General features: G+C 40.0%; 4 protein-coding genes across 7 annotated transcripts; 1 reads left to right on the top strand and 3 right to left on the bottom strand.

The window, feature by feature from the left end:
* Positions 1-38: 38 nt before the first annotated feature.
* Positions 39-7,012, bottom strand: LOC306817364 (ATP-dependent RNA helicase DHX15). 3 transcript variants are annotated; one of them, XM_079334175.1, is made up of 14 exons: positions 6,820-7,012; positions 5,331-5,673; positions 5,018-5,211; positions 4,739-4,898; positions 4,338-4,556; positions 4,090-4,257; positions 3,454-3,540; positions 3,222-3,371; positions 2,984-3,092; positions 2,696-2,887; positions 1,794-1,916; positions 876-1,066; positions 605-774; positions 39-483 (listed from the first exon to the last, which is right to left on the bottom strand). In XM_079334175.1, exons 1-14 carry the CDS (start codon positions 6,882-6,884, stop codon positions 366-368), a joined length of 2,289 nt encoding a protein of 762 aa, XP_079190301.1. In that variant the 5' UTR covers positions 6,885-7,012; the 3' UTR covers positions 39-365. The 3 variants fall into 3 exon arrangements, with proteins under 3 accessions (XP_079190301.1, XP_079190302.1, XP_079190303.1); XM_079334176.1 differs by lacking the exon at positions 6,820-7,012 and adding an exon at positions 6,541-6,762; XM_079334177.1 differs by lacking the exon at positions 6,820-7,012 and adding an exon at positions 6,546-6,762.
* An 832-nt stretch (positions 7,013-7,844) lies between these two features.
* Positions 7,845-10,180, top strand: LOC306817468 (extracellular superoxide dismutase [Cu-Zn]-like). Its single transcript, XM_079334365.1, has 2 exons — positions 7,845-8,005; positions 8,708-10,180. Exons 1-2 carry the CDS (start codon positions 7,992-7,994, stop codon positions 9,330-9,332), a joined length of 639 nt encoding a protein of 212 aa, XP_079190491.1. The 5' UTR covers positions 7,845-7,991; the 3' UTR covers positions 9,333-10,180.
* LOC306817391 (coiled-coil domain-containing protein 149-like) lies at positions 9,713-15,463 on the bottom strand. 2 transcript variants are annotated; one of them, XM_079334214.1, is made up of 13 exons: positions 15,219-15,463; positions 13,958-14,119; positions 13,825-13,863; positions 13,304-13,411; positions 13,031-13,147; positions 12,708-12,880; positions 12,349-12,421; positions 12,178-12,262; positions 11,834-11,981; positions 11,652-11,728; positions 11,506-11,541; positions 11,264-11,329; positions 9,713-11,185 (listed from the first exon to the last, which is right to left on the bottom strand). In XM_079334214.1, exons 1-13 carry the CDS (start codon positions 15,267-15,269, stop codon positions 10,665-10,667), a joined length of 1,656 nt encoding a protein of 551 aa, XP_079190340.1. In that variant the 5' UTR covers positions 15,270-15,463; the 3' UTR covers positions 9,713-10,664. The 2 variants fall into 2 exon arrangements, with proteins under 2 accessions (XP_079190340.1, XP_079190341.1); XM_079334215.1 differs by lacking the exon at positions 11,506-11,541 and having other exon boundaries at positions 15,219-15,462.
* A 2,136-nt stretch (positions 15,464-17,599) lies between these two features.
* On the bottom strand, positions 17,600-22,574 carry LOC306817407 (leucine-rich repeat LGI family member 2-like). The gene is made up of 8 exons (XM_079334235.1): positions 22,273-22,574; positions 22,006-22,077; positions 21,605-21,676; positions 21,190-21,261; positions 20,972-21,043; positions 20,206-20,375; positions 19,231-19,395; positions 17,600-18,575 (listed from the first exon to the last, which is right to left on the bottom strand). The coding sequence occupies exons 1-8, from the start codon at positions 22,446-22,448 to the stop codon at positions 17,740-17,742; spliced, it is 1,635 nt and encodes a 544-aa protein (XP_079190361.1). The 5' UTR covers positions 22,449-22,574; the 3' UTR covers positions 17,600-17,739.
* Positions 22,575-23,050: the final 476 nt, after the last annotated feature.

The raw sequence follows: 23,050 nt of genomic DNA, 5'->3' as shown, positions 1-23,050 counted from the left end.
CTTACAATGACAAGATTGACTTATCATTTACACACAAGTTAAGTCAAAGCTCCTTTATTAAAGAAACAGAGCAAGCACATTTTTTTAATTACTCAGCAATCCCCTAAAGGAAAGTCAATCACATCTAAATGACATGTTTCTGATATTCCTTTTGAAAATCTTCATAGCCAGGTCTAATATCACTTGCTGACATTTCATTACACAATCAACATTGATGGGGGGAAAAAAAGAAAGAAAAAAAAAAGAGCAAACAAAATATAAAAAAATCAAAAACCCAATTTTTTTGAAACGTGAACATACAATAATACAGAGAGATCTAAAACTATAGTACGCAGCTGTCTGCCAGGACACTTGTTGGCTATTGTTCAGTACTGAGTATACTCCTTGCTTTCTAGTTTGGCAACGATGCGCTCCAGCTGTCGTTTAGCTTCACACTGTGGGAAGTTACTCATTTCATAGTACTGGGGCGCGATCTTCACCAGCCTGGAGAGGAGAGAAAGCAGAAGAGGAGCATGTCAGGAGATTTGTTTAAGTCAAAGATCAATTCAGTTATTCATCCCCTTTGGACCTCAGCTTCTTAAACGTTTCATCTCTGGATACATACCACTCTGGTTTGATGTCTGTGCAAGTGCGGATGTAGTTTTTGGTGGTCAGGACAAATTCGTTGTAGAGCACCCACTCGGGTTTGTGGTCCAGGACTGTAGATGGGTGCAGTTGGACCACTTGGTTGTCTTTGACTGTGAGGTAATGACCTGTGCGCTCCAAATGAGCCACCTGCAGGATTCATAACAAATGGATGAATACAAGGCATAGAAACCAAGATGACAATAATAAAGAACATATCAGCCCATTGTTTCTCTTCCGTATGCGTCTACCTGCATGAAGAAGCCGGTGCAGAGCGCTCGGCGGATGTTGATGTAATAATCTCTGCTGGTGAACTCTGTGCTCCGGCGCGGCAGGTTAAAGCGGTCCATGATCCTGGAGAGCTGCTGCCGCACGTTGTCAGCAGACATCAGTGAGCGGTAGTTGACAAAGTTGTCGTAGCACCACTGGTTAGACTCATGGTCTGTAAGAAGTAACACAAACATTCAAACGTGGTTAAAAAAAAAAAAAAAAAAAAAGATATGAAAACCCTTTGACGCTTGTTTTTTCTTAATGAAAGCCTTACTGCTCAATATTCTGTCTCGTTGGCCTCTAAAAAACATGTCTGCATTGATTGTTTGTGTTTTAATGTTCCCAGATATCAAAACGTGTATGACGTGTAAACAGTGTTTGGACAGATTGAGAGAAGGAGTCAGTTCTGTTTGTTCAGTACCGTCTATCATCTCATGTAGCTCGAAATCACAGCTGTGATGTCCACACAACAATTATCTACAGTTCATCTTTGAATTTTTTATTTATTTTTTTCTATTCTTTTATTTATTTTACTCTTTCTATAGTTGTAATGGTGCAAAATTGCTATATTCACCTTATCCATCCCATAGCGCTAACTTTTTATCGGTCTTCTGTCAGGCACTATGAATACAGATCATATTATGATCAACCAAACTGTCAACCCATCTCCTTGTTTTTTATCCTTTTAGATTTCCAGGTCTGAATTCAACTTTACTTTTAACAGCTTTTCAGGGAAGACACTTGAAAACTCGACGTATCAGTATGAAAGTTCTCTTTCCAGAGACAACAGAAGTATACTGAGTTGACAAAACAGGAGAAAATGCAAGTTGGACAAACGTGAAGGATAACGTTTGAAACTACTGACGTAGAAAGAATCCGGCACACGTTCTCAGGCTTACTCTGTTTGAAGGCGTGGTAGACGTTGAGCAGCGTCAAGTGGTCCCCGTCGATGTGAGCAAACCTCATCTTGGACTCGTCTGCTGCCTTCTTAGCCTCCGTGGGCCGGACAAAACACTGTGGGACTAAACAAGGTTGGTATGGGCCCCAACAAAGCCGCCCATAGGGATGAGTCAAACATTCACAGAAAAATGGAGCACAGCCTAAGATGCTAGGGCACTGGACACTGCGCTGGGACAGGGCAGGACCACAAGCTCTATCAAAGGGGGGAGGGGGGGGGGGGGCTGCAGTCTTTTCTCATGGTCTTTCCCAACTGTTATGGCTATTAGCTCGTAGCGAAGGGGATTTAACCACATCTGTAAAACAAGAGTTTTCACACAACTACAAAGTGTTAACGACACCAGAAAGACGAGACAAACGTTTCAGTTTGGAAAGCTAATGCTTCTGATTTGAAGTGAGCAGATCATTTTTAATAATTCATAGCTGCACTATAAAAAGATGTACAATCAATATTCACAACACATTAGTTTAACGAAAAGAGAGTCATGATAACACTGATGGATAGGACACTATCATAGTGGTGCCTGCCCTATCCACTTGCTTAGGTGAGGAAATACTCAATCACTCTTTAACAGTTGATCAAACATTGTCTTGACTTGAAATCTAAATCAAATAACGTTTGCATTTAAGTGCCTTGAGCTGTAGGCATCCAAAACAAAAGGATGGTTCGTAAGTTCACATGGAGGCAGCAGCGATTTATGATGTTGTCCCACTAGTTCAAGTATCCAAAACGCTGTGCACAAACTAAACTCTAGATGGGACACTGTCCATAGTCGGGTGTTTAACCTCAAGAGACTTGGCCTACAGAAGGCAAGGAAGAGGTCAGCCCAGTCCTGGGCATTACCTGACAGCATGGCAGTAATGGAAAGGATCTCATTTGAGCAGTTAAACTCGCAGCTGGCAATGACCATCTTTGCCAGCTGGGGGTCCAGAGGAAACTCGGCCATCATGGAGCCCAGCTCCGTCAGGTCTCCGTCATCGTTCAGAGCGGCCAGGTAGTTGAGCAGCTCGAGGGCCCTCATCAGTGTCTCGGGAGCTGCAGAGGAGGAGACAAAACATGTCAGAGAAGAACGCCTAAATGTGTCACATACGCGCGCATTTCTGTTGAATCCAACCGAGCAGCGTAACGCACCTGGTGGATCCATGAAGTCAAAGTGCACGAGGTCATCGATACCCAGCTTCTTCAGCTGCAGCACAACAGACCCTAAGTTGGATCGAAGGATCTCAGGGTACGTGTTATCCTGCAGAGATTGAAGGTGTTATTATGAATGTGCAAACGATATATGTATTTATGGCAAGAACTGGCAAACATCAACTGTGGTTCTGCTTGAGTGCATTTCAAACTCCCTCAAAGTGAAGAAGACAATCACCTGCATCTCTGTTTTATAGGCTTTCTCTGTGTAGAGGCGGAAACACTTTCCTGGCCGTGTTCTGCCGGCTCGTCCTGCCCTCTGCTGGGCAGAAGCTTTACTGATGGCTGTGACCAGCAGGGACTCCACCCTGATACGAGGATTGTAGACCTGCACACAGATTTCATTGAGGTTTACATGAACACGTCAAAGTGGATGTTGGCACAGCCGTTAATGCGTCAGGTTCGCTCACCTTTTGCTTCGCAAATCCAGGATCGATGACAAACACTACACCGTCAATAGTCAGAGAGGTCTCAGCGATGTTCGTCGAAACCACAACCTGAGGATAAAACCACAGACTGGATTACAACCAACAAAGTCATCTTCTGAGATGCGTGCTCTAAATTAGGGGATGTCCCGATCTGATATTGATATCGGTCCGTTATTAGCCAGAAAATAAATATCGGATTTTAAATCGGATTGAACCTAAAATCTCCAATATATGTGCTCCATTAGGCAGACAATTAAAAAAACTTTTATCATTTGGATTTATTTAGGTTATTTTTCAGGGTCTTCTAATTTATTTTTCCTATTCAATTGTAGATAGGACATTGAAGGTTAATATTTTTGTAACCAGTTGGTTCATAATAAATGGGTGAGTTTTTCTCATACCGACTGTTGCTGACTATTGTTCTGTTTGAGTAACATCACTTGATCAGCCTTTTCCAACATTCCACACGACACAATAAGTAGTAAAAGTATGAATGATTCCTGCTGGTATCGGATCGATATCGGTATCGGCCAATACTCAAGGCTGCGATATCGACATTGTATGAGAAGTGAGAAACTTGTATCGGGGCATCCCTACTTTAAATATCTTAAAAGGTACCTTTCTTCCGATAGCACCGTTGGGCTTTCTTGGGGGAGGCGGCTCAAAGATCCTTTGCTGCTGTTGCGGCGGTAATGTGGAATACAGAGGAATGATTTTAATGTCTCCAACTTCAGGTCCCAGGTCGTCCACCTCACGCTTGATCCGTTTGCAGGCCTCGTCGATTTCCTGGAGGACGAGTCAGATATTTCACTCTGTACATGTTGAAGTGAGTGTCACTGAACTTTTCGAGTGAGCGACAGCGTTACCTCTTGACCCGTGAGGAACAGAAGACAGTCGCCTTCGTCTTCCTCACACATGTGAATCTGGATGACGGTGCGGATTGCTGCCTCTAGGTAGTCGCGCTCTGGTTCGGGAGTGTAAAAAATCTCGACAGGGTGCGTGCGGCCAGGAATAGTCAGGAGGGGACAGTTGTCAAAGTACACCTGAAACTTTCCAGCGTCTAGCGTGGCACTCATGACGATCACCTGTGGAGAGAAAAAAAAAATGTTTGGCTCATGATGTTACCTAATTTGTATAATTTATGATTCATTTGAACTGTCTAACAGTGTGGCCGGCTTTTGGCGGGAAAAGCTTGTCTTTCTGCAATCTTTGTCCTGCAAATTTTGAAATATACAAAGAGCCAGCATCAAATAAAAAATCCATTTACCTTTAGATCTGCCCTTTGACGCACCACCTCCTTAAGGACCCCCATCAGGATATCTGTGGCCAGAGTTCTCTCGTGGGCCTCATCGAGAATGATGACTCCGTATCGCTCCAGCAGCGGGTCGTTCATAGCCTCTCTTAGCAACATACCATCGGTCATGTACCTGAAGACAGCACAGACACGCTTTATTGGACTGGAATTACTGGGTGAAGCAATCGGACAGATTACTCTGTGCCAATGAAAAGGAGTGCGGAGGTATCAGCAAACCTTCAGATCACTTACTTGAGTATAGTCTTGGCAGAGCTGCAGTCCTCAAACCGAATGGAGTAACCCACTTCCTGGCCGAGCATCACATCCATTTCGTCTGCCACTCTTTGAGCCACGCTCATGGCAGCAACTCTCCTGGGCTGAGTACAGGCCACCGCTCTCTTCGGACCAGGCAAGCCCCTCACCATGTCCACACACCACTGTGGGATCTGGAAAGTGGAAGCAAAGATTGCAGAAATATTTGAGGACACAGCATTACCTACACAAGGCTTCCACAAGATGAATGATTCAGCTAAAAAGAGACATGATCACTTCATGCATGTCAGACCTGAGTTGTTTTTCCAGAACCGGTCTCTCCTACAAGGACAAAGCTCTGGTTCCTTGTAATAATATCGCTGAAGCTTTCCTTGTACTCCCACACTGGGAGCTGTAACCTCTTCTTCAGGATCTCGTAGTAGCGGGGTGTATGTGGCAGGTTGGTGAACGGGTTTATCTGCTGGTGCATGGCCATCTGCTTTATAGGTGCCAAGCATGGCACAACCGGCGTGCTGTTGGATGCCACACTAGGAGGCTTTGAATCTCTATCACGGTCTCGGTCCCTGTCCCGGTCTCTGTCTCGGTCCTTGTCCCTGGAGCGGTCCTCACGGTCTCTGTCACGGTCCCTGTCTCTCCTAACAAAAACAGAAACAGGCAGGATCAGAATAGGACAATAAAAAAGTTAATCCTATGGCCATGTTCACAACATGTGGGGTACATAGCACAAATAGGAAAATTTACTTTTTGCAAGCATTCACATCACAAAACTAAAGATTACTGTATAATTAGTCATGCTAAAGTGCAAAATACTGTGCAGGTTATCCACTAAATGTGGGTTTAACATATTTGATGAACTGTTGCTGATCTGTTCAAGAGGAAAATGAAAATAACAAAACTCAGAGTTAAGCAGTCAGCATGTTTTTGATGTACAACTGAAAACACACATTCATGGAGAATCATGTCTTACAGAGACAGGGCATCAACCTGTGTGTTTGTATGTCTGAATTGTATATAACTCATTTCTCTATATGCAAAAATTAAACTGAATAAATTTTTTTTTTAAATTAATGTGAAACTTGCCGTGTTGCCTTGTGTACATAAACAGAGTTTGACTTGAATGTGAGCACAGCTTTTAAAACAGAAGTTGACATTTTGGAGTAAAAAAAAACAAACAAAAACAACGAAGTACTAAATGAAAATAATACTGAGAGCTTTTAACAAACTTATTTAAACAATCAAAAACACCCACACAGGAGTCTGAACCCTGATCTGCAGCTTCAAAGTCTGATGATAGTCTCATAATAAACATGAATTCATGAAACAGTCAGTGAGCGAAGTGGCTTCAGTTTACACTAATAAATAATAAAGAGTGTTGTCCTGCTAACACTTAAACATCGAGGCTATTTATGGAAACAGAAAGAACAAGGTGCGTAGGAAGATCTTTAAATGTTACATTTTGACGTAAACAAAATAAATCTTAGATGTCACACACACACACGTGCCTTACGTAGATGCTCCGTTTGTCAGCTAACGCAATAATCGTCCTCAGCCAGCTTATTTTGATTATATAGTTTAATTAGTCGCTACTCCTGTTTTTAGATCATTATCCGTTAAACTAATGCGTCGTTGATGAAACATGAAAATTCCCCCTGACAACAGAGTCTTCATTTCTTCGTCTTATTGTGTCCATGGTGGCTGTTAGCCAAAGATAACTAACATTAGCTAACAGTTAGCTCGTGCTGAATATCGTGAGCACGTGAGCGCTCCGGAGCTTCACCTACCCTTCAGACCTCTTCTTGCTCGAGGAATAGTCCTCACCCAGATCCAGACGGTGTCTTTTCGACATGTTCAGGTAAAAATGCAGCTTATCTTCAATCTATTAACGCGAACACAATTCTACCGGGAACTCAATGGCTTCCCGAGGCTTGTAGTTTCCTCCTTTCAAATGAATGTTTAAGCAGCTGTGCAGATTACAGCAGCGCCGCTTGCTGGTCTGGAGTCTGAGCGACAGTTACAACAACAAACAAGCGATGAAGCAATGAAATATAATTAATAATAGCTTTTATTTTACATTTATACCCGTCTATATATATATGTTAAGTTTTAGGAATAAATCTGTGTGTATGTGTTTGTGTGGACGTGTTTTCATGTGTGTTAATCATTGTCATGCAAATTTGGTGGGGATAAAAAATGATTTTCAAACATGAAACCATTGGAAATGGCACAAAGGCCTGCACACTTTTAATGTGTGTGCACACTTTTAATATATGTACGCATATATATATATATATATATATATATGAATTGTTCATATATATGAATTTCTGCATCTTTTAGCTGAAAAGTAAGCTAGAAAAAAAATCCCATTTAGAAGATAAGAGTACTACAAAATAAACTAAAATTATACAAATTAAGACACATAGGCTACAATAAGTTTGTTTATAGTCCACTATCAAAAACTTGAAAAAAAAAAAAAAAGTAAATGAATAAAAATGCTACCTAAAATTAATTAATCAAATTACATGATTTTGCAATAATGCATCTGCACAGTTTGGTCGACTGTATTTCTATAAAACACATTGAAAACACGTGATTGACGTATAAGCACTAATTGGGCAACTTTACTAATTAATTTTACCATCGCCAATGTTCGAAAGTAAAAGAAGCAACGACAAACATTTAAAACGTACATTGAAGCTTCTTCAGACTGAAACAGCTCTTCATATTTTGGAGCTGATTGTTTAGTTTAGTTTAGTTTTGTTAAAACTAAGCAACATCAGTTGTCATAGAAAACAGCAAATAACGGGTTGGTAGACCTCTGCTCCTCCCTCAGAGAACAACGCCTCCTCCTTATACAAGCCTTTCACCAAAACGAGCTCACACCTTCTCAAAGGATTCTCACCAAACGCATCATTTCAGTTGACTTAGTGCAGCTTTTCGCAATTTGCTGACCATGCGTCTGAACGGGTAAGTGGACTTTTAAAGTTCATCTCAGGTCTCTGCATGTCGGCTGTTTAAACTTAATTTACAGCGTGTTTAGTTTGTGGTGAGAAAAAGTTTGCGACACCATTTTTGATAGTGATGAAGGAGCCTCCGTGTGCTCTCCGCTGTATTCAATTTAACCACACACACTTAGTAGCCGTATAACAAAGGGTACATTGTGTTTTCACTAAGAACATTTCAACACATGCATTTGATATGCAGCTTTGTGAGAATAAGGAGCTTCTAATGAAAAGTTATCCCAATTGTCTGCTGTGGGAAACCTTCACTTAAGGGAAATGTTGTTGCCTACTTCTCCTTTCATGTCAGTCACCTCTGAGGAACTTCTCAACTTTCATTCAGTATACGGCTCATGCTTAGTTAATCCATAAACCAGTGAATTATTTTGCATACTTTAAATTTATTCAATGAAAACATATTAATGTATGCATCTTAATGTATCTTATTGGAGTAGACATCATTGTATCACAAGCAGCTTGATATCAAATACTTATAAATGTTCATCATTCACTCTATTTACATGATGCAATGTATACAATTATTTAGATTCCTCAATAACTTTCAGTATAAATTTTGATGTGTTTTTTTTTATGTTGGTAGACGCTTTTTCTTTGGTAAATACTGCCTACCTTCTGGTTTTAATAAGAGGGTGATTTACATATCTTTCAGACCACTGCGCATACTGGGAGCGACCCTATTGGTTCTGCTGGCTGGCCACCACCAATGTGTCTCAGGCAGTTATACCCCTCCAGAGGCTCTTGAGAACAATGGCACCATGTTTGCAGTCTGTAAAATGAGACCCAGCAGCTCTCTCCCTGATGGACTGCTCAAAGTGACCGGACAAATGCTGCTCAGACAGGAAGAGCACCAGGAACTTGAAGTCCTGATTCGGTTCAGTGGCCTCCCCAAAGAGGGCTTTCAGCAGGCCAGAGCGGTACACATCCACCAGTATGGAGACCTGAGCCAGGGTTGTGACTCCACTGGAGGCCACTACAACCCAGAAGCAGTGTACCACCCCAACCACCCCGGAGACTTGGGTAACTTTGTGCCCCAGCAAGGTAAAATCAATGCAATAATCAAATCCCGGGCGTCGCTGTTTGGAGATCAGTCTGTGATTGGAAGAGCCGTGGTGATCCATGAGAAGCTCGATGACTTGGGCCATGGCGGAGACACCGGGAGTCTGCTGCATGGAAACGCAGGCCGGAGGCTCGGCTGCTGTATTATTGGGATCTCCTCCCCCAGTCTGTGGAACATACAACTTAAGCAGTACACCAGAAGGCTGAGGAATAATTGATCCTGCAAGTCAACTAACCAGTGTGATCTTCTTAGTCACTCACTTTGCTGGGTTTATTCTGTCGATTAACCAAGAATCAAATCTCCAAAGATTTAAACGTATCTAACCAAGAGTTTAAAAACAATTATAATTTGCATCTTTTAGCTGCAAAGGCAGCAAGTTAGCTAAACTGGTTCAGTCTATGTAACTTAACTATCAGGTTGACTGCCATGAATTTTTGTGCAGCCGATTAGAGAGCTTATCCTTTTTTAATTTCAGGAATTCTCCCCTCATTTTATTTTCTTTTTAATTTACCACCATTCACTTAACCCCCACTGTTTGAAGTGTTGAGCTCTGCCGTCACAGCAGCAATCTTACAACAGTTTTACCAGTCACAACAATCAGGATCTGAAAATTTAATTTTGCAGAAATAAATACATTTTCTATACATTGTTTTACACACATTCAATACATGTGGTTCTATTTAGTTCATATCTGGTCAGTTATTTGTCACCACAAAAAAAAAAAAATCTAAATATCTGTGCTGGTATTCTTCATGTTGTTGCTTCATTATGTAACACATAATAAAATACTGCTTATTGTTTCATATCAACCAGAGAAGGTCTCACCTTCCAGTGGTTGTCTGTCAAGGCAACTAACAACATCCCAATCTATAAGGGAAAGTGAAATCTGTGACAAAAATCATATTGGCATGCAGCATTTTGTAAAGCTTTGGTCATATTGTGTTTTCATGGTGAAAAATAAAACCCTGTGTAGTGTTGAGAAAACATACTAAAAGTGCTAACAAATGAAACAGTATGTTCTTGTATCGTGTAAAGAAACTAAATACAGCGTCTTCTTAGCTCAAACACTGTCTCCTGTATATTCTTTGATTTAGGAGGGAAATGTACACAGAGGTATACGATTAAATGACAACAATTCTTGTTTAAACCATCACATCTTTCTGTTCTGTTTAAGCTCTGACACATCAGAAACATTTTTTTCTATTTCTAATGATGGAAAATCCCATTTCCTCCACTCACCACACAGTGAAAGCATTTGACAGGTTTTTCTGTTTATGTATCCTTCTTACTACTCTGACTGTAGTATACTCATGAATACAGCCTTCATCTAGTGTCAGGATGATATTTTTACAAAGATGCCTTTAGTCTGATGCAGATGTAAAATCCAGAACTAAAAAGAAGCGCATGAAGCTTTTTTTTAAAATGTATTTTATACACTGTAAAGCCAAATAGGGCCTCTTTCTTCTGATTTATAATCCTATTGATGAATGTTAGAAATCTTTGTGATGGAAGTGCACCATACAGACTGATCTCTTCTATCTTAGGTTTCCTAACTTTGACAATCATCTGTCTGCTGGTGTGACTCGATGTTCTCCTGCTCCTCTGCAGTGCTCGCAGCAGCATCAGTGAATACATCCTCACTGATGTTTCCCTCTATTAGAATACACTCACTGTCAACAGTTTCCAACTCTTCGTTGCGTTCATCCAACCCATCGTCGTGTCCTCCTGATTCCTCTAACGTTTGGTGGGAGAGATCTGACAGACAGTTTGTTACATTTGTAAACTGAAGAGGAGAATCACTCTGACGTTCCTCTTCCTTCGACTCGTCGAAATCAGTCGTGCTTTGTGACCGGCCCCCATCACAACACTCTTCCTTCTCCGATGTTTCAGTCCAGTTTCTGACCGCTTCCAGTTCAGCTGACAGGGTTGAAGGATCCTGCTGGCATGTCTCCTCGCTGGATGCAGATGTCGCACCTTCTTGAAGTTCCTCTGCATCACCTGAAACAGGCCGAGGTCCACCATCTTGGTGTCCGACGTCTTCAGAGCTCTGCGGATCAACCACTTCGTCGCCTGTCAGAAAAGATGATTTAAGGAATACAATCCTCCCAACACATAGAAGAACACTAGACAAGTTACAGCCACATTTACCGTCCTGAGCAGGAGACTCTGCTGATTCAGCCTGATGAGGATTCAGTATGATGGTGTCTTTTCCCCCTGTTAGAGCAGAACATTTTGAACTATAAACATTTAGAAAGCTTCAGTCATGCATGTTACCACTTAAAGTGGTGGGATTGGATAGAAATGAGTAGTTTGGGGAAATGTTAGAAAAAGATGATAGATGACAAAGTTCAAAATGTGAAAGTGGATGATTCAGTTTAGGAGGAACGTACTTCCATAAATCCCCAGAGACACATTATAAGTCAGGCCTCCAGGTAGCAAGAGGGAAAAGAGGACAGAGGAGAGGATGATAAATTATTGTTAACAGTCGGAAGAATCCAAGCGTCAACGACACATTTAAGGTTATCAAGGTATTCACCTGGCAGGCTCCACAGTCCGGACATTTCTAATGTTTTTAGTTTGGTTTCTAGCTCTGCTACGCGAGCTCCAAGAATCCTGACGACAAAATAAATACATGAAAATGTCAAGATCAGGCATTCTGTATGACGTCAAAAGTCAATGTGTTTTCCTGTGGGTGTGAGGTTTGAGGCGGAGAAGTACTTGTTGATCTGGCGCTGGTGCTGAATCACCATGTTCTTCTCGTGGATGGTTTCCAGCAGAGCTGTGGCCAGAGACTTGAGGTCTGTGATGGACTGAGGAGTCACAGGCAGGCTGCAGCCGTTTTCTTCAGACAGCAAGAATTCTTTCACTGCACAAACAACATGAGGCACAGGTTAAAGCACAGACACACTCTTCTTCTTCTTTTTTTAAGGTTTATTTTGGGGCTCTATTTAGAGATAGGACGGTGGGTAGGGTCAAAAATGAGAGAGAGAGAGAGAGAGAGAGAGAATGGAATTATGGGTTTAACATTGTGAGTTTTTTGTTTTTAAAATCACAAAACTGACCTTGTTTAGCAGAGAGCACCCCAGTTAGTGCGCTGCTGCTTGCTTTCCCACTGATTTTAGAGTTTTTCCGACACTCCAGGGCGCTCTGAAACCCCAGAAAACATGGAATTAAGAAAAATGTTCAAAACACAGAAGTCAAATGTGACAAAAGTCAACGTGATAAAAATGTACCTTGTACTTCATCAGATTCTTTTTGAGCAGGTTGATTTCTTCTTGAAGTTGACCGAAGCGTTCATGCAAATACCTGAAAGATTATTGATTAATCATGAATTTAGATTCAGACATGAACCTTTATCATCTATCTGCACTTGGTAGAAACTTTCCGTTCTTTCTTTGTCAAAGTCAAATGAAATGTGCTGCACTCTTTTAACTTTCAAAACAAAATCGACATAACGTGATCATCTGGTGTAAAATGACAAATTATTAGAACTGTTATTAGCGTTTAGCCAACACTCGGAGATCGTTCCTTTGACCGTGCACATCACTGAACAGCCGCGTGGCGTTCATCACAAACGGTTTTATGAACAAACCTGTTCTCCATGCAGAGTGCGTCTATGTCCAGAATCCGTACGTCGTCGTTTCCCACGATGTGGTTCATTTCCACGTTGAGACGATGAGCCTTCTGCTGAAACACGTCACGCTCGGCTCTAACGTCCTGCAGCTCGTCCGTGAGCGACTTCACGCTGTGCTCCAGAACCTCGTTCTGCAGGAAAACAGAGCACTACGGGTGAGGGGGTTTTATTTACTAATGCTGCCGTTTACTTCCTGGTTTCATCCACTCACACTACAGTCAGGATAAATACTGACTCTGTGGACAGAAACCGAGCAGTGCGCTGTGAGCTCCCGTCCTCACCTGCTCTCCAGCTCTCTCTAACTGTTTGACCAGATCCTCTCGTTCATGTGCAGGAAAGTGACGAGCACCAACCTCCTCGTCCCCCAGCCTCTGCTTGGTGATGGTCATTCTTAGAAGCTGTAAGGACAGAAATAAGCAGTCATGTTTGATAGCATTTAAACACAGCTGTACAGAAGTGATCCTGTTTTACTGTATCTGTGGGATGAACAGATACACAAATGCACATGTAAAATACATTGATTTTATTGTTTTATTTAAAGGATGTGACGGTACCTTGTTGTCACCCTGGGCCTCGAGTAGTCGTTGTTTCAGCTCTTTTACCTCCTCACAGAGTTGACTGTTTTTGTCTCTGGAGTCTATCAGCAGCTGAGCCAAATTCACCTGAAAGAGACACAAACATGAGGAAGTTCACACGGGCTCCAATCAGCCGTGGCAGTGTGGACACTCACAGCTGAACATAACAGCGTTCCTTTTGACGTAAATGTTTCTCCGTGCTTTGACCAACCATGATGAAAACATCTGGGTTAGCCGCATGGAATTAGTCATTTATTCTGTTATTTTGAGCGCTTACAGCAAATGTTCTAAACTTAAAGACAGTGATGGATATGTGTGTGTGTGGTTTGCATCTCTGCATCGTGTACAAGGTTCTCAAAGCTCCATCAAGACACAGCATTTAATCTGATTGAGTGTTTGATTTTTTTCCCCTTTGAGTATTTGACCTTGAATTTAAACACCAGTCGAGAATGATGGGTATTGAAGTCCCTGCCATTTGATTTAAAAACATCTGTAGTCACCTGATTTCTCTTCTCTGGAGGCAGAGATGAATCTCCATCCTAGAAGATAGGAAACAAAAGTGAAATGTAATTCACTGTAACATTCCCAACATTCCTTTATGATGTGATATTTCGGCACACAGAGGGGTCTTACAATAAGTTCTCTGTACTTCTTCTTCAGGCCCTGGTGTCGCTCTCTGAGCTGATTGGCCATCAGTCTGTACTGATCTCTCTCCTGCTGACAGGTGTCCAACTCTTTAGACAGAATCAGGAGGGCCTCCTTCTTACTCTCCAACTTCCGCTTCGAAATCACAAACTGCATGTAAGGACAGATAAGATGAAGAGATCTCATGAAAAGAGTTCAATTCAAGCAAGGTAAGCAGTGTTGTCAAGGTCAACTTTATTTATCCTGAGGGGCGATTTGCTTTCCAGCCAGCAGTGAATAAAACCAAAACAACTCAAGAACACACGAACACTCAAATACAAAGATCAAGGGGGGAGGATTCACATGATGTTGTTGAGGAGACCAATAGTACCAGGGACAAATGTTCGACTTGCACCTAGGCAGAGTATATCTCCCATATCCTGAAACTTGAAACGATTTCTATTGTTTGCTGAAGAAGACAATGAGGCTGTTCAGCATATTAGGAAAACCATTTAAATCACAATGAGACCTTCTCATATTCATCCTGTTGAGTTCTGCAACTATCATTTTCACTACAAAATAATTGGTAGATATTGTGTGTGTGTTTACTACCTTTAATTGTTTACCTTTTACTATTACTCATCATTATACATTCTGGCCATCTTAATTTATTACACTCTTCTTTTTTTACCAAATTCAGTTTATTTTGTTCAGTCATTCACTATTTGATCTTTTCCTTGTTCGTATTGATGTTATCATTTAATGCATGTTTATTTGTTTGTTTCAAAATTTGTATTTTTTTTAAATATATTTCACATAATGTATTTTGTTTGTTGCCTGAGCAGAACTTTGACATGCTTTTTTAAGACATAAATACACAATACTGACTGTAACTTGTGGTAAATGTTAGAATCATTCTGTTAAAAACGGCTTATAAAGACACGAACATGTTTTGTGACACAATGTTTAAAGATATATTCTGCAAAAATAAATAAAGTCATTATACCTGCTTTAACAGGTTTCATAGTTTTAGCTAACTTATTGGCTCTGTAGGCACAAAGAAAAAAAGAGAAAGACTTCCTTATTCCTCATGAACTGCTGGAAACCAACATATCTAAGATGTAAACACGTGTTTTAAATTACCTATTGCAACAACATTAGAGGCAAAAAAAAACGTCATTTAAACTGAAGGAAAAACCCCACATCTCCTGCTCCTCTGACACTTTAGTGCACAGGCTGTGTAAAGGTTGGGACTCTGCATCAGTCTCACCTCGTTGAGCAGACTCTGCCAGTCACTCTCGCTCCTCCTGGACGGCTCCATCTTCCTGCACGCGCGAGGAGGGAAGAATAGGGTACAAATGACAAAAGGTGAGTTTCAAATGAACAACGCCACACTGGGTTTAAGCTTTACAGACATTTTGCATCATCAAAACGGATTATGCCTTCGAGAGACGCAATTTTCGTCACTTCCGTGCGTCAGCCTGACGTCATAGATGATCGTCACGACGCATTTGGAGGTTGAACTGATATTTTCTACAACTCACGTGCGTAATGTTTTAGCGCCCTCCTGTTGTGTGAAAGGTAATGGAATTTAAATCCAGCAGACTAAAATGGTATAAAATGGACTTCCAACATACTACACTGCAAAGAACAAAGAAGAGGAAAGAGTAAGCATGTCTGCAAGTGAATTCACAGTAATAGTCTGTCAGTTTATACATGATTATTTTTATATTGTACAAAGATGTGATCGATAGATGGGTAGAGTTCAGTAGACTACTCTTGAATGCCCCAAATAGAAAATATATCTTTCTTGCTGTTTAAAAAAAGAGGTCATGTAAACCAAATGGATCTGATAACAATGCATTAAACAATTGTAAGAGAATATTAAAGCACATATTCAATTCAAACCCGCTGTAGCTTTTATAAAAATGTTATTGCTGTTAATAGTTAAAAATGCTGCTGTTGGTGCTATCAATCTCAAACATGCTGTCTGAGGCACTGTGTTTTTATTCATGGACACGTTTGATCATGTCAGCGTGATCAACAGAGTGATAAAAAGACAACAACATGTGGTTAAATGTTCTTTAATGCATACACACAAAGCCCTTCTTACATGGCTAAATGTTGTGTAAGAAGATAGATTGTGCAGGAGCGTAGTCACTTTTTATTATGTTCATGAAATCTGGAATGCAAACACAACAAAAAATGCTTACGCTAGATCTTGTTTGAATTTCATAACAAGCCCTCATTTACACATTATTCCATTATAATATATGTTAAAATAATGTATCCTCATGAAAAATATGAAATGATCAGTAAAGAAAAGAAGACACATGTGTGTCTTATACAATATGAGAATGTCATTTAATGTCATATAGCAGCACACAATTAACCTGTGATTGTAATTCAGAGCAACATTCAGTATTATAAATTTTGCATAGAAATCAGAAGAACATTACATTTTGTTAAGCCACGTTTCAGGCACTGTGTTCATACAGTAGTTAGTCATAAAGGTATAGATGCATTTAGGCTTAAGCTCATAATGTTGTTTTTACACATTCAGCTCATAGACACTCCTGTTTCATGCACATTATAATCATCAGTTAGTCCACTTATTGGTTATACGCCTCCAAAATATTTTCTGGAAACTCAAAAATTCAAGCTGCCCATAAAACTTTCACTTGTCGAGTGCAGATAATTTTATATTGACTTGGCATTTCCGTTTTAGTGATAAAGCCAAACAGTTTTCTGAGTTGCTGAGCATGACGAAAATAAATGCATAAAAAAATCATTTTTTTATTAGCAAAATCAATCAACTTCTGTTATTTCTTAAAGTTGATAATAAGAAAAAACAGCCTCTTCAGCAATGTAGAGAGATGAAATGCGAAAGTAAGGTTTGAGCTCTTCTGCATGTGCACACATGTCACTTATTGTTTGTATGGCCAAGCGTAACACCATGAATACCAGCCAGGAGAGGCTGTCTGAAAATACCACTGTTTAGATATAACAGGACAAAAAAAACCCCACTAACTACAGAGCCACAAGGACGTGCAGCTTGTGCTGTATTGAGTGGTATTTACTCTATGTTTTAATCATTTTTGCATCGTACCCCTCTCTAAAGCTGGTGATTCACCCTGCCATAATTATGGCCTTTATGGCATCTATAGATATTTTTACTCTCAGATTTGGTCCTACATCACGGCATACACACCTGTTTGCTTTAGCACATTAGAAGATAGATCATGCATAAATCAATGTTGGGTCAGTTTTTATGACGTATGTCAGGCTCTTACTTTTTACTCCATTCCTTTGGGCAACTAAATAAGCACCAAGTGTACAGGTCCACTTTTAAATATAATATGCAATAGTATTTAAATGTCATATTATGCTCAACATATTGGTGTAAAACCTGTTTGGGTTTTCCAGTTTCCAGTGGAGGGCTGACATGGCCAGAAAGGACATCCCTTGACTTGTCCAGTGCTTGCTGAATAGTATTGTAAATACCCTTTCAGTTCATCTATAATATGCTACAAACGTCTTTTCTATGTCGACATTTTAAATGTGGGTTTTGTTTCTTAATTGTGTCAACCTTTACTGGCCCCTCATTTGTTGGTGGTCTGTCATCAATCGTACTTCCATTGACTTGAAACTTGACATCTTTGTCTCAAGTCAAGAAAGGTTGAATGAAGAAGATCGAATGCAATAATAATCTTTTGTAGCAAACACGCATTATTAAGTTTATTATTAATTTAATTGACTCATAATTTGATCGATCATTATTTCATGAGGTATTATAAGCTTAAATCGACTATGACATGCTCAAAAACCATGGACTTGCCCTTGAAGCTTGAGGAGAAGATAAAATTCCTGCGGTCAGTGGTCACTGCGATGAAGGACCGAGGCGACTGGACGTAAATGTCTTTGAATTTATGAAAGGTTTTGGTATCCATGTCCCAGAGGTAAATCTGTGTGAAGGAATAATCACTGCCGAGAGCAAGGTAGTGCCTGTCTGAGAAAGTGAACGGCTGAAGGATCATAGCTCCTCGAGACGGCAGCGCCTGCACCTCAGTGAACTGCTTATTGGTCCACCTGAGGACTTTGGAGTCACCGATGTAGCAAGTCATGGCCAGGAACAAGTCGCCCTCCAACCTAAATGCTTTGACCGCCACTACGTCGTCAACATTTGGGATTTCACCATGCAGGATGAATTTCAGGGTGCTTTTGTTCCACAGGTACATTACGGGGGCCTGAGATCGACTGGCTAATATGAGATAAGACTTCCCGTCAACCTCGACAAACTCAGCATCTGTGTCACGAAACCACTCATGTAGGAACTGGTAGGAATAAAACCCAGTTTCATTGCGGTCTGCTTGGTCAGTCCATTTGTAGAGAGTAGACAAACCTGCCTTTGAACTGTCCACGATCACAAAGTACCAATCACCATCCATCTGGAAGACCTCGATGTCGTTCGGCTTCGAGATGTTGAAGACCTCAATAGTTTGAAACTTTGTGAACTTGTTCTGCTGGTCGTCAAACTTGTAGATATGGGAGCCACCAAAGAGCTGAGTAACAATTATCAAGACATGGTTGTCGATCACAACCGACCTGCAGCCAACAACGGACTTCCCTTTAAAGATAAAGAGGATGTCATTGGTAACACAAGACACAAAATGTCAGTAGAATTCATCATGAATGTGCAAGACGACCGTTTTCCCTCTTAAAGTGACTTGTGACATCACCAATATGTCCTTCTCTAAATACTTCATACTACTGTTTGTGGTTTACAATCACATGCACACAGTTCCCTGTTGAAAATGTGTGTTCTACTTTCATCAAATACCAATAATTACCAAACACTGGGATGGTCCAAACCTTGGAGAACATTTCCAATAGAGAGTAAATTATGACTTTGCTAATGACAATTTTATGACCCAGACTTAAAATCCTTTAAATCGCTCATTAGTTGTTGTTTTGTTTTAGCTTCAAAGTATTGTTTAAAATAAGGGTTGAATTCAAATCTACTATAATGTCTGTGTTAGCCCTGAGAGATTTTTTTTATTTTTACAGTCTATGGCCCTGAGAGATAAAAAGGATAAAAAGTAAGACTACATGTTTTTGTCAATGAAAAAGAAGAATGAGCTGAATCAATCTTTGCTGACAATATGTCTTTGTTGGAGCAGCCTGATATTGGTTTCAGATTTTTCAAGAGATTTATTGATTTAAGAAAATGACTCAAATTATCAAATTTTTTTCATAAAAAACTGGGGTCAATTTCGTCAAACCTGTTATGTTGTCAAACTTCCTGAAATTCATTTCGACGTGATCCCACTCCATGACCACACAGCTGTTGTAGTTGGGGGCAGCCATCGCCACATAGATATCCTCTTTGAAGGAGAAGATGTCCGCTGACATGGACTGAATGGAAATCGACTGATGATGCACAAAGTCTGTGAAATGCAGACAAATACAGAAACTGTTATTCTGCTGACGTGAAAAAAAACAAGCAGCTTATTAAATGACATTTTCAGTGCCGTGTAAAGCTTCTTGTTGTCATGACAGTCTTACTTGACTTTGTTTCAACTTTTGCATTTATTGACGTCACAACCTGAAATCATTCTTGTAGCTGAATAGTAAATGTGCTCATAGTAAGCCAGTTGTATGCCATGATTTCACTTGGACTTCTCTGTTTTTCATGTCCGTTGATACTCTGCCTGTGATCATTTCAGAAACACAGAAATGAAACTGATGTGACCAACAACTGTGAAAATAACAATTAACAAACTGTTACCGTACTGTCAAATACCTGTAAATATACATTTACAAATGTTTGCATGGTATGAAGGTAAACTGCATACAATCATCAGGAGGTTAAGATCTGGAATATAAATAAAACCCTTTAAAAACATTTACTTCTTGTTGAGATAAACAGGGAAGACATACCTCTGTGTTGTGATACAGCACATATTCATGCAGTTCAAACAGCATGCCTGCACTTCTTTTTCAATCTAGCTGTTTCTGTGTGTTTCTGCATGTGTGTGTACATGATGTGATGTTTAATGCATGTGAGCAGGTTTAGAGTCAGCTTCATTGTTTTTAGTGCGGATTATAGAATGGTAGAGTCCTGCTGAATAATTTAACACTTTTATTGATTTACTATTTTGTGTCTTCCTGGTTCTTCTGTCGTTCCTCTCTATTTTCGAAGTATTTTATCCATGACTCTCCATAACTGCCTGAGACAGTGTACATTGTCATTTTACCTGTGGAGATGCACTCGCCCGGTGGAATGGGGAGGTCGTTGAGCCGCTTGCCCTTCATGTCACTGGGCCCGGCACAGAAGACATCTGATACTGTGGCATTTGTGTTTTTCAGCCACATCATCAGCCATTTGTTGTCGCAGTTGCACTGGAACGAGTTTCCTCGCAGATCCCTGAAGCCCAACAAAAGGAATCATCAGTATCTGCCAAACTGGTTAAAAACATTTACCGGTACTAATAATTAAAAGATTTTCATAACTTGACAAGAGAAAGAGATAAATAGGGTTGAAATTTGTAGTAGGTACGTCAATCCAGACGTTAGGAATAATTCATCCCTAAAAATATTCTAAACAAAATATTAATGCTGCAAGATACAAAACACTTTGCAATTTACATGGATGATACATGTTTATGTTTGAGTTGAAAATACTATAAGACGGCTCCTAAGATTGCAACCAAACCATATATCATAGACAATCACTTTTTTTCATTTTTAAAACACGTTGATAAAAAATGTACCTTAAAAGCTAATAGTACAAAGTAGGCTAAATATAAACGGCATGATGAATCTGTGACGCAAAACAAGTGGACAGAAAAACTAACTCAATATTGCTGCCCTCTTAATGCAGTAAAATATAAAACAGTCTGAGTCAGCTTCACTTTGAAAGGCAGTAAAGAAAAGGAAGACACACACACACACACACAAATCCACACACACATAAATGTGCACACACACACACACACACTGCTGACACAACTGCTTACTCACAGTTCCAGTAATGAATCCAAGTCAAAGAACAGATCTCTTGGCAGGGACCTCATTTTGTTATTAGCAAGGGATCTAAGTTAGAAGCACAGAAAGGCATTTAGATTATCATCGTCATTTCTTAGTATTTTTTAAATAAATAAATCCGTCTGACTTTGTTGCATTGGTGATTAATGGCTACGGCTGCTGAGTGCATGGAGAGAGATCGTCAGCAAACTTACAGATGAGTCAAATCTCGCAGACCACGAAAGGCCTTTTTGGTGATCGTTTCAATCTTGTTTCCTTCGATAAATCTGCTCCATAAGAGTAAAAGAAAGTATAAGTCAATGAAAAAGTGAGATACATAATGTGTCTTTAACGTGTTTTTAGTTATGTATGGATTAGTCTATTAATTTATTTCAGAATGCACAGTTAATCAACATTAATTCTTGTCTATCAGTGGTGTTAGGTGGTTATATTTGGAGGTTTGAAGGGATTCGGTACAGCATGCAGTAAATAAAGATAGTTAATAACATGTAGTGTATTCCAGGTATTGACGATTTTTTTTAAAATATAAAACAAATAACCTGATGTCATCTAAACATTAAATACAGAGATTGATTAATAATCATTAATCAATTAAATAATCATACTCACAAATATTCCAGATGTGGAAGACCAGAGAAAGCATCGTCTTTGATTGTGGTCATAGAGTTTGCATTTAGAAGTCTGTTAAAGAAAAGTTAACCCTCCCATTAGATAGATAGATAGATAGATAGATAGATAGATAGATAGATAGATAGATAGATAGATAGATAGATAGATAGATAGATAGATACTTTATTGATCTCAAGGGAAATTCAAATTCATTAGATGAACAGATCATGAAAACCTCCCTCATGTTGTTTCCTTTCTTACTTCTAATCACCATGAGAGACAGAGGATGTTTGCATGAACAATAATCAATTTACTTTAATGTATGTTAGTGTTGTACTGTCTGCACAACAAAAGCCCTGCATGTCAGTGACTGGTCTGCAGTTAAACAACAGTGCACTTACAGCAGCTGAAGAGAGGGCATGAGTGAAAACATTCCCTCGGTGACTTCAGAAATAGATCCATTCACCATGCTCCTATTAGAAAAAACACATTCAATCAAAGAGTCAGAGTCAGACTGGGACATCTTTACACTCTGTACCAGACACAAGGAGAGCCAACTCTGCAGGGCAGGAAGCGCAGGACAGTTACTATCTCCTTAACATGGACTGCTTTGTTTTTAAGTACAAAGATCCTTCACTTTGATAGAAAACGTAGGATTAGTTACTGACAGTGAGTTGAACTCGCTCGGTATAGTCTTCGGGATCTGTGAGGTTCCGACGCAGATGATCGTCTCCTTGGTGCACGAGCATCCTGAAGGACATTTGTAAATCCGTTTACATTCAGCTGCTCCGCAAATGAACAGAAACGCCACACCGGTCAGTAGAAACACTTTAGGAGATGTCATGTTTCTTCTCGCTCATTAAAAAGAGGCGATGAGGCCGTGTACAGAGACGGCAGCAGCTTTTACCCGCCAGTCTGAGCGACACTAAAATGCAGCAGCACAGTGTAAAAAAGCCCTGACACAGGCTGATACGGCTGCAGCTGCGTCCCGGAAGACCGCTTCGGTTTCGGACATTGGAGGAGCAAAAAAAAAAAAAGAAAAAAGAAAAGAAAAGAAACGACAACACGTCAAAAATAAATATTACATTAAGAAAAATAACTTTAAATTTTTAATCAGTTTTATTTATGTATTTTCATTTAAAGGACATAACACGGTGACCAAAACAAACCTGATTTAGATAAGTTGTTATTCAGCACCACGGACAGTTCTTAAAAGCACGCGCACACTTAATCTCGTGACGGAATCTGTAAAGCACTTTGACTTTATTAGCCCAGAAACTTCTATGAGAACATGAAAACTGCAGGCCTACAGTATGTGTAGGCCATCATTGCTCTGTAGAATTAACGTACACGTAGAAGTAACTTCTCAACACATATTTTCCCCCTCAGTCAAGCTGGTTAAATCACATATGATACCTTTTTTTTCTCCCGGAAATAAGAAGGATG

Source organism: Symphodus melops, assembly GCF_947650265.1.
Source record: "Symphodus melops genome assembly, chromosome: 2".
Taxonomy (NCBI): Eukaryota; Metazoa; Chordata; class Actinopteri; order Labriformes; family Labridae; genus Symphodus; species Symphodus melops.
Note: the sequence above shows the minus strand (reverse complement) of the source record. Positions and strands in the feature narration are given on the sequence as shown.

What these genes read in the sequence shown, in the direction of transcription:
- LOC306817407 (XM_079334235.1), bottom strand. Translation starts at nt 22,448, where the DNA reads ATGACATCTCCTAAAGTGTTTCTACTGACCGGTGTGGCGTTTCTGTTC. An exon ending in CTTCCACATCTGGAATATTT is followed by an intron (nt 21,262 to 21,604) that starts GTGAGTATGATT and finishes CTTATGGAGCAG; the next exon opens with ATTTATCGAAGGAAACAAGA. An exon ending in TTGGATTCATTACTGGAACT is followed by an intron (nt 20,376 to 20,971) that starts GTGAGTAAGCAG and finishes GTTGGGCTTCAG; the next exon opens with GGATCTGCGAGGAAACTCGT.
- LOC306817364 (XM_079334175.1), bottom strand. Translation starts at nt 6,884, where the DNA reads ATGTCGAAAAGACACCGTCTGGATCTGGGTGAGGACTATTCCTCGAGC. An exon ending in TGACTTCATGGATCCACCAG is followed by an intron (nt 2,888 to 2,983) that starts GTGCGTTACGCT and finishes CCTCCTCTGCAG; the next exon opens with CTCCCGAGACACTGATGAGG. An exon ending in CATTACTGCCATGCTGTCAG is followed by an intron (nt 1,917 to 2,695) that starts GTAATGCCCAGG and finishes AACCTTGTTTAG; the next exon opens with TCCCACAGTGTTTTGTCCGG.
- LOC306817391 (XM_079334214.1), bottom strand. Translation starts at nt 15,269, where the DNA reads ATGGAGCCGTCCAGGAGGAGCGAGAGTGACTGGCAGAGTCTGCTCAAC. An exon ending in GCACTCTGCATGGAGAACAG is followed by an intron (nt 12,422 to 12,707) that starts GTTTGTTCATAA and finishes ATAATCTTTCAG; the next exon opens with GTATTTGCATGAACGCTTCG. An exon ending in GGTGCTCTCTGCTAAACAAG is followed by an intron (nt 11,982 to 12,177) that starts GTCAGTTTTGTG and finishes TTGTTTGTGCAG; the next exon opens with TGAAAGAATTCTTGCTGTCT.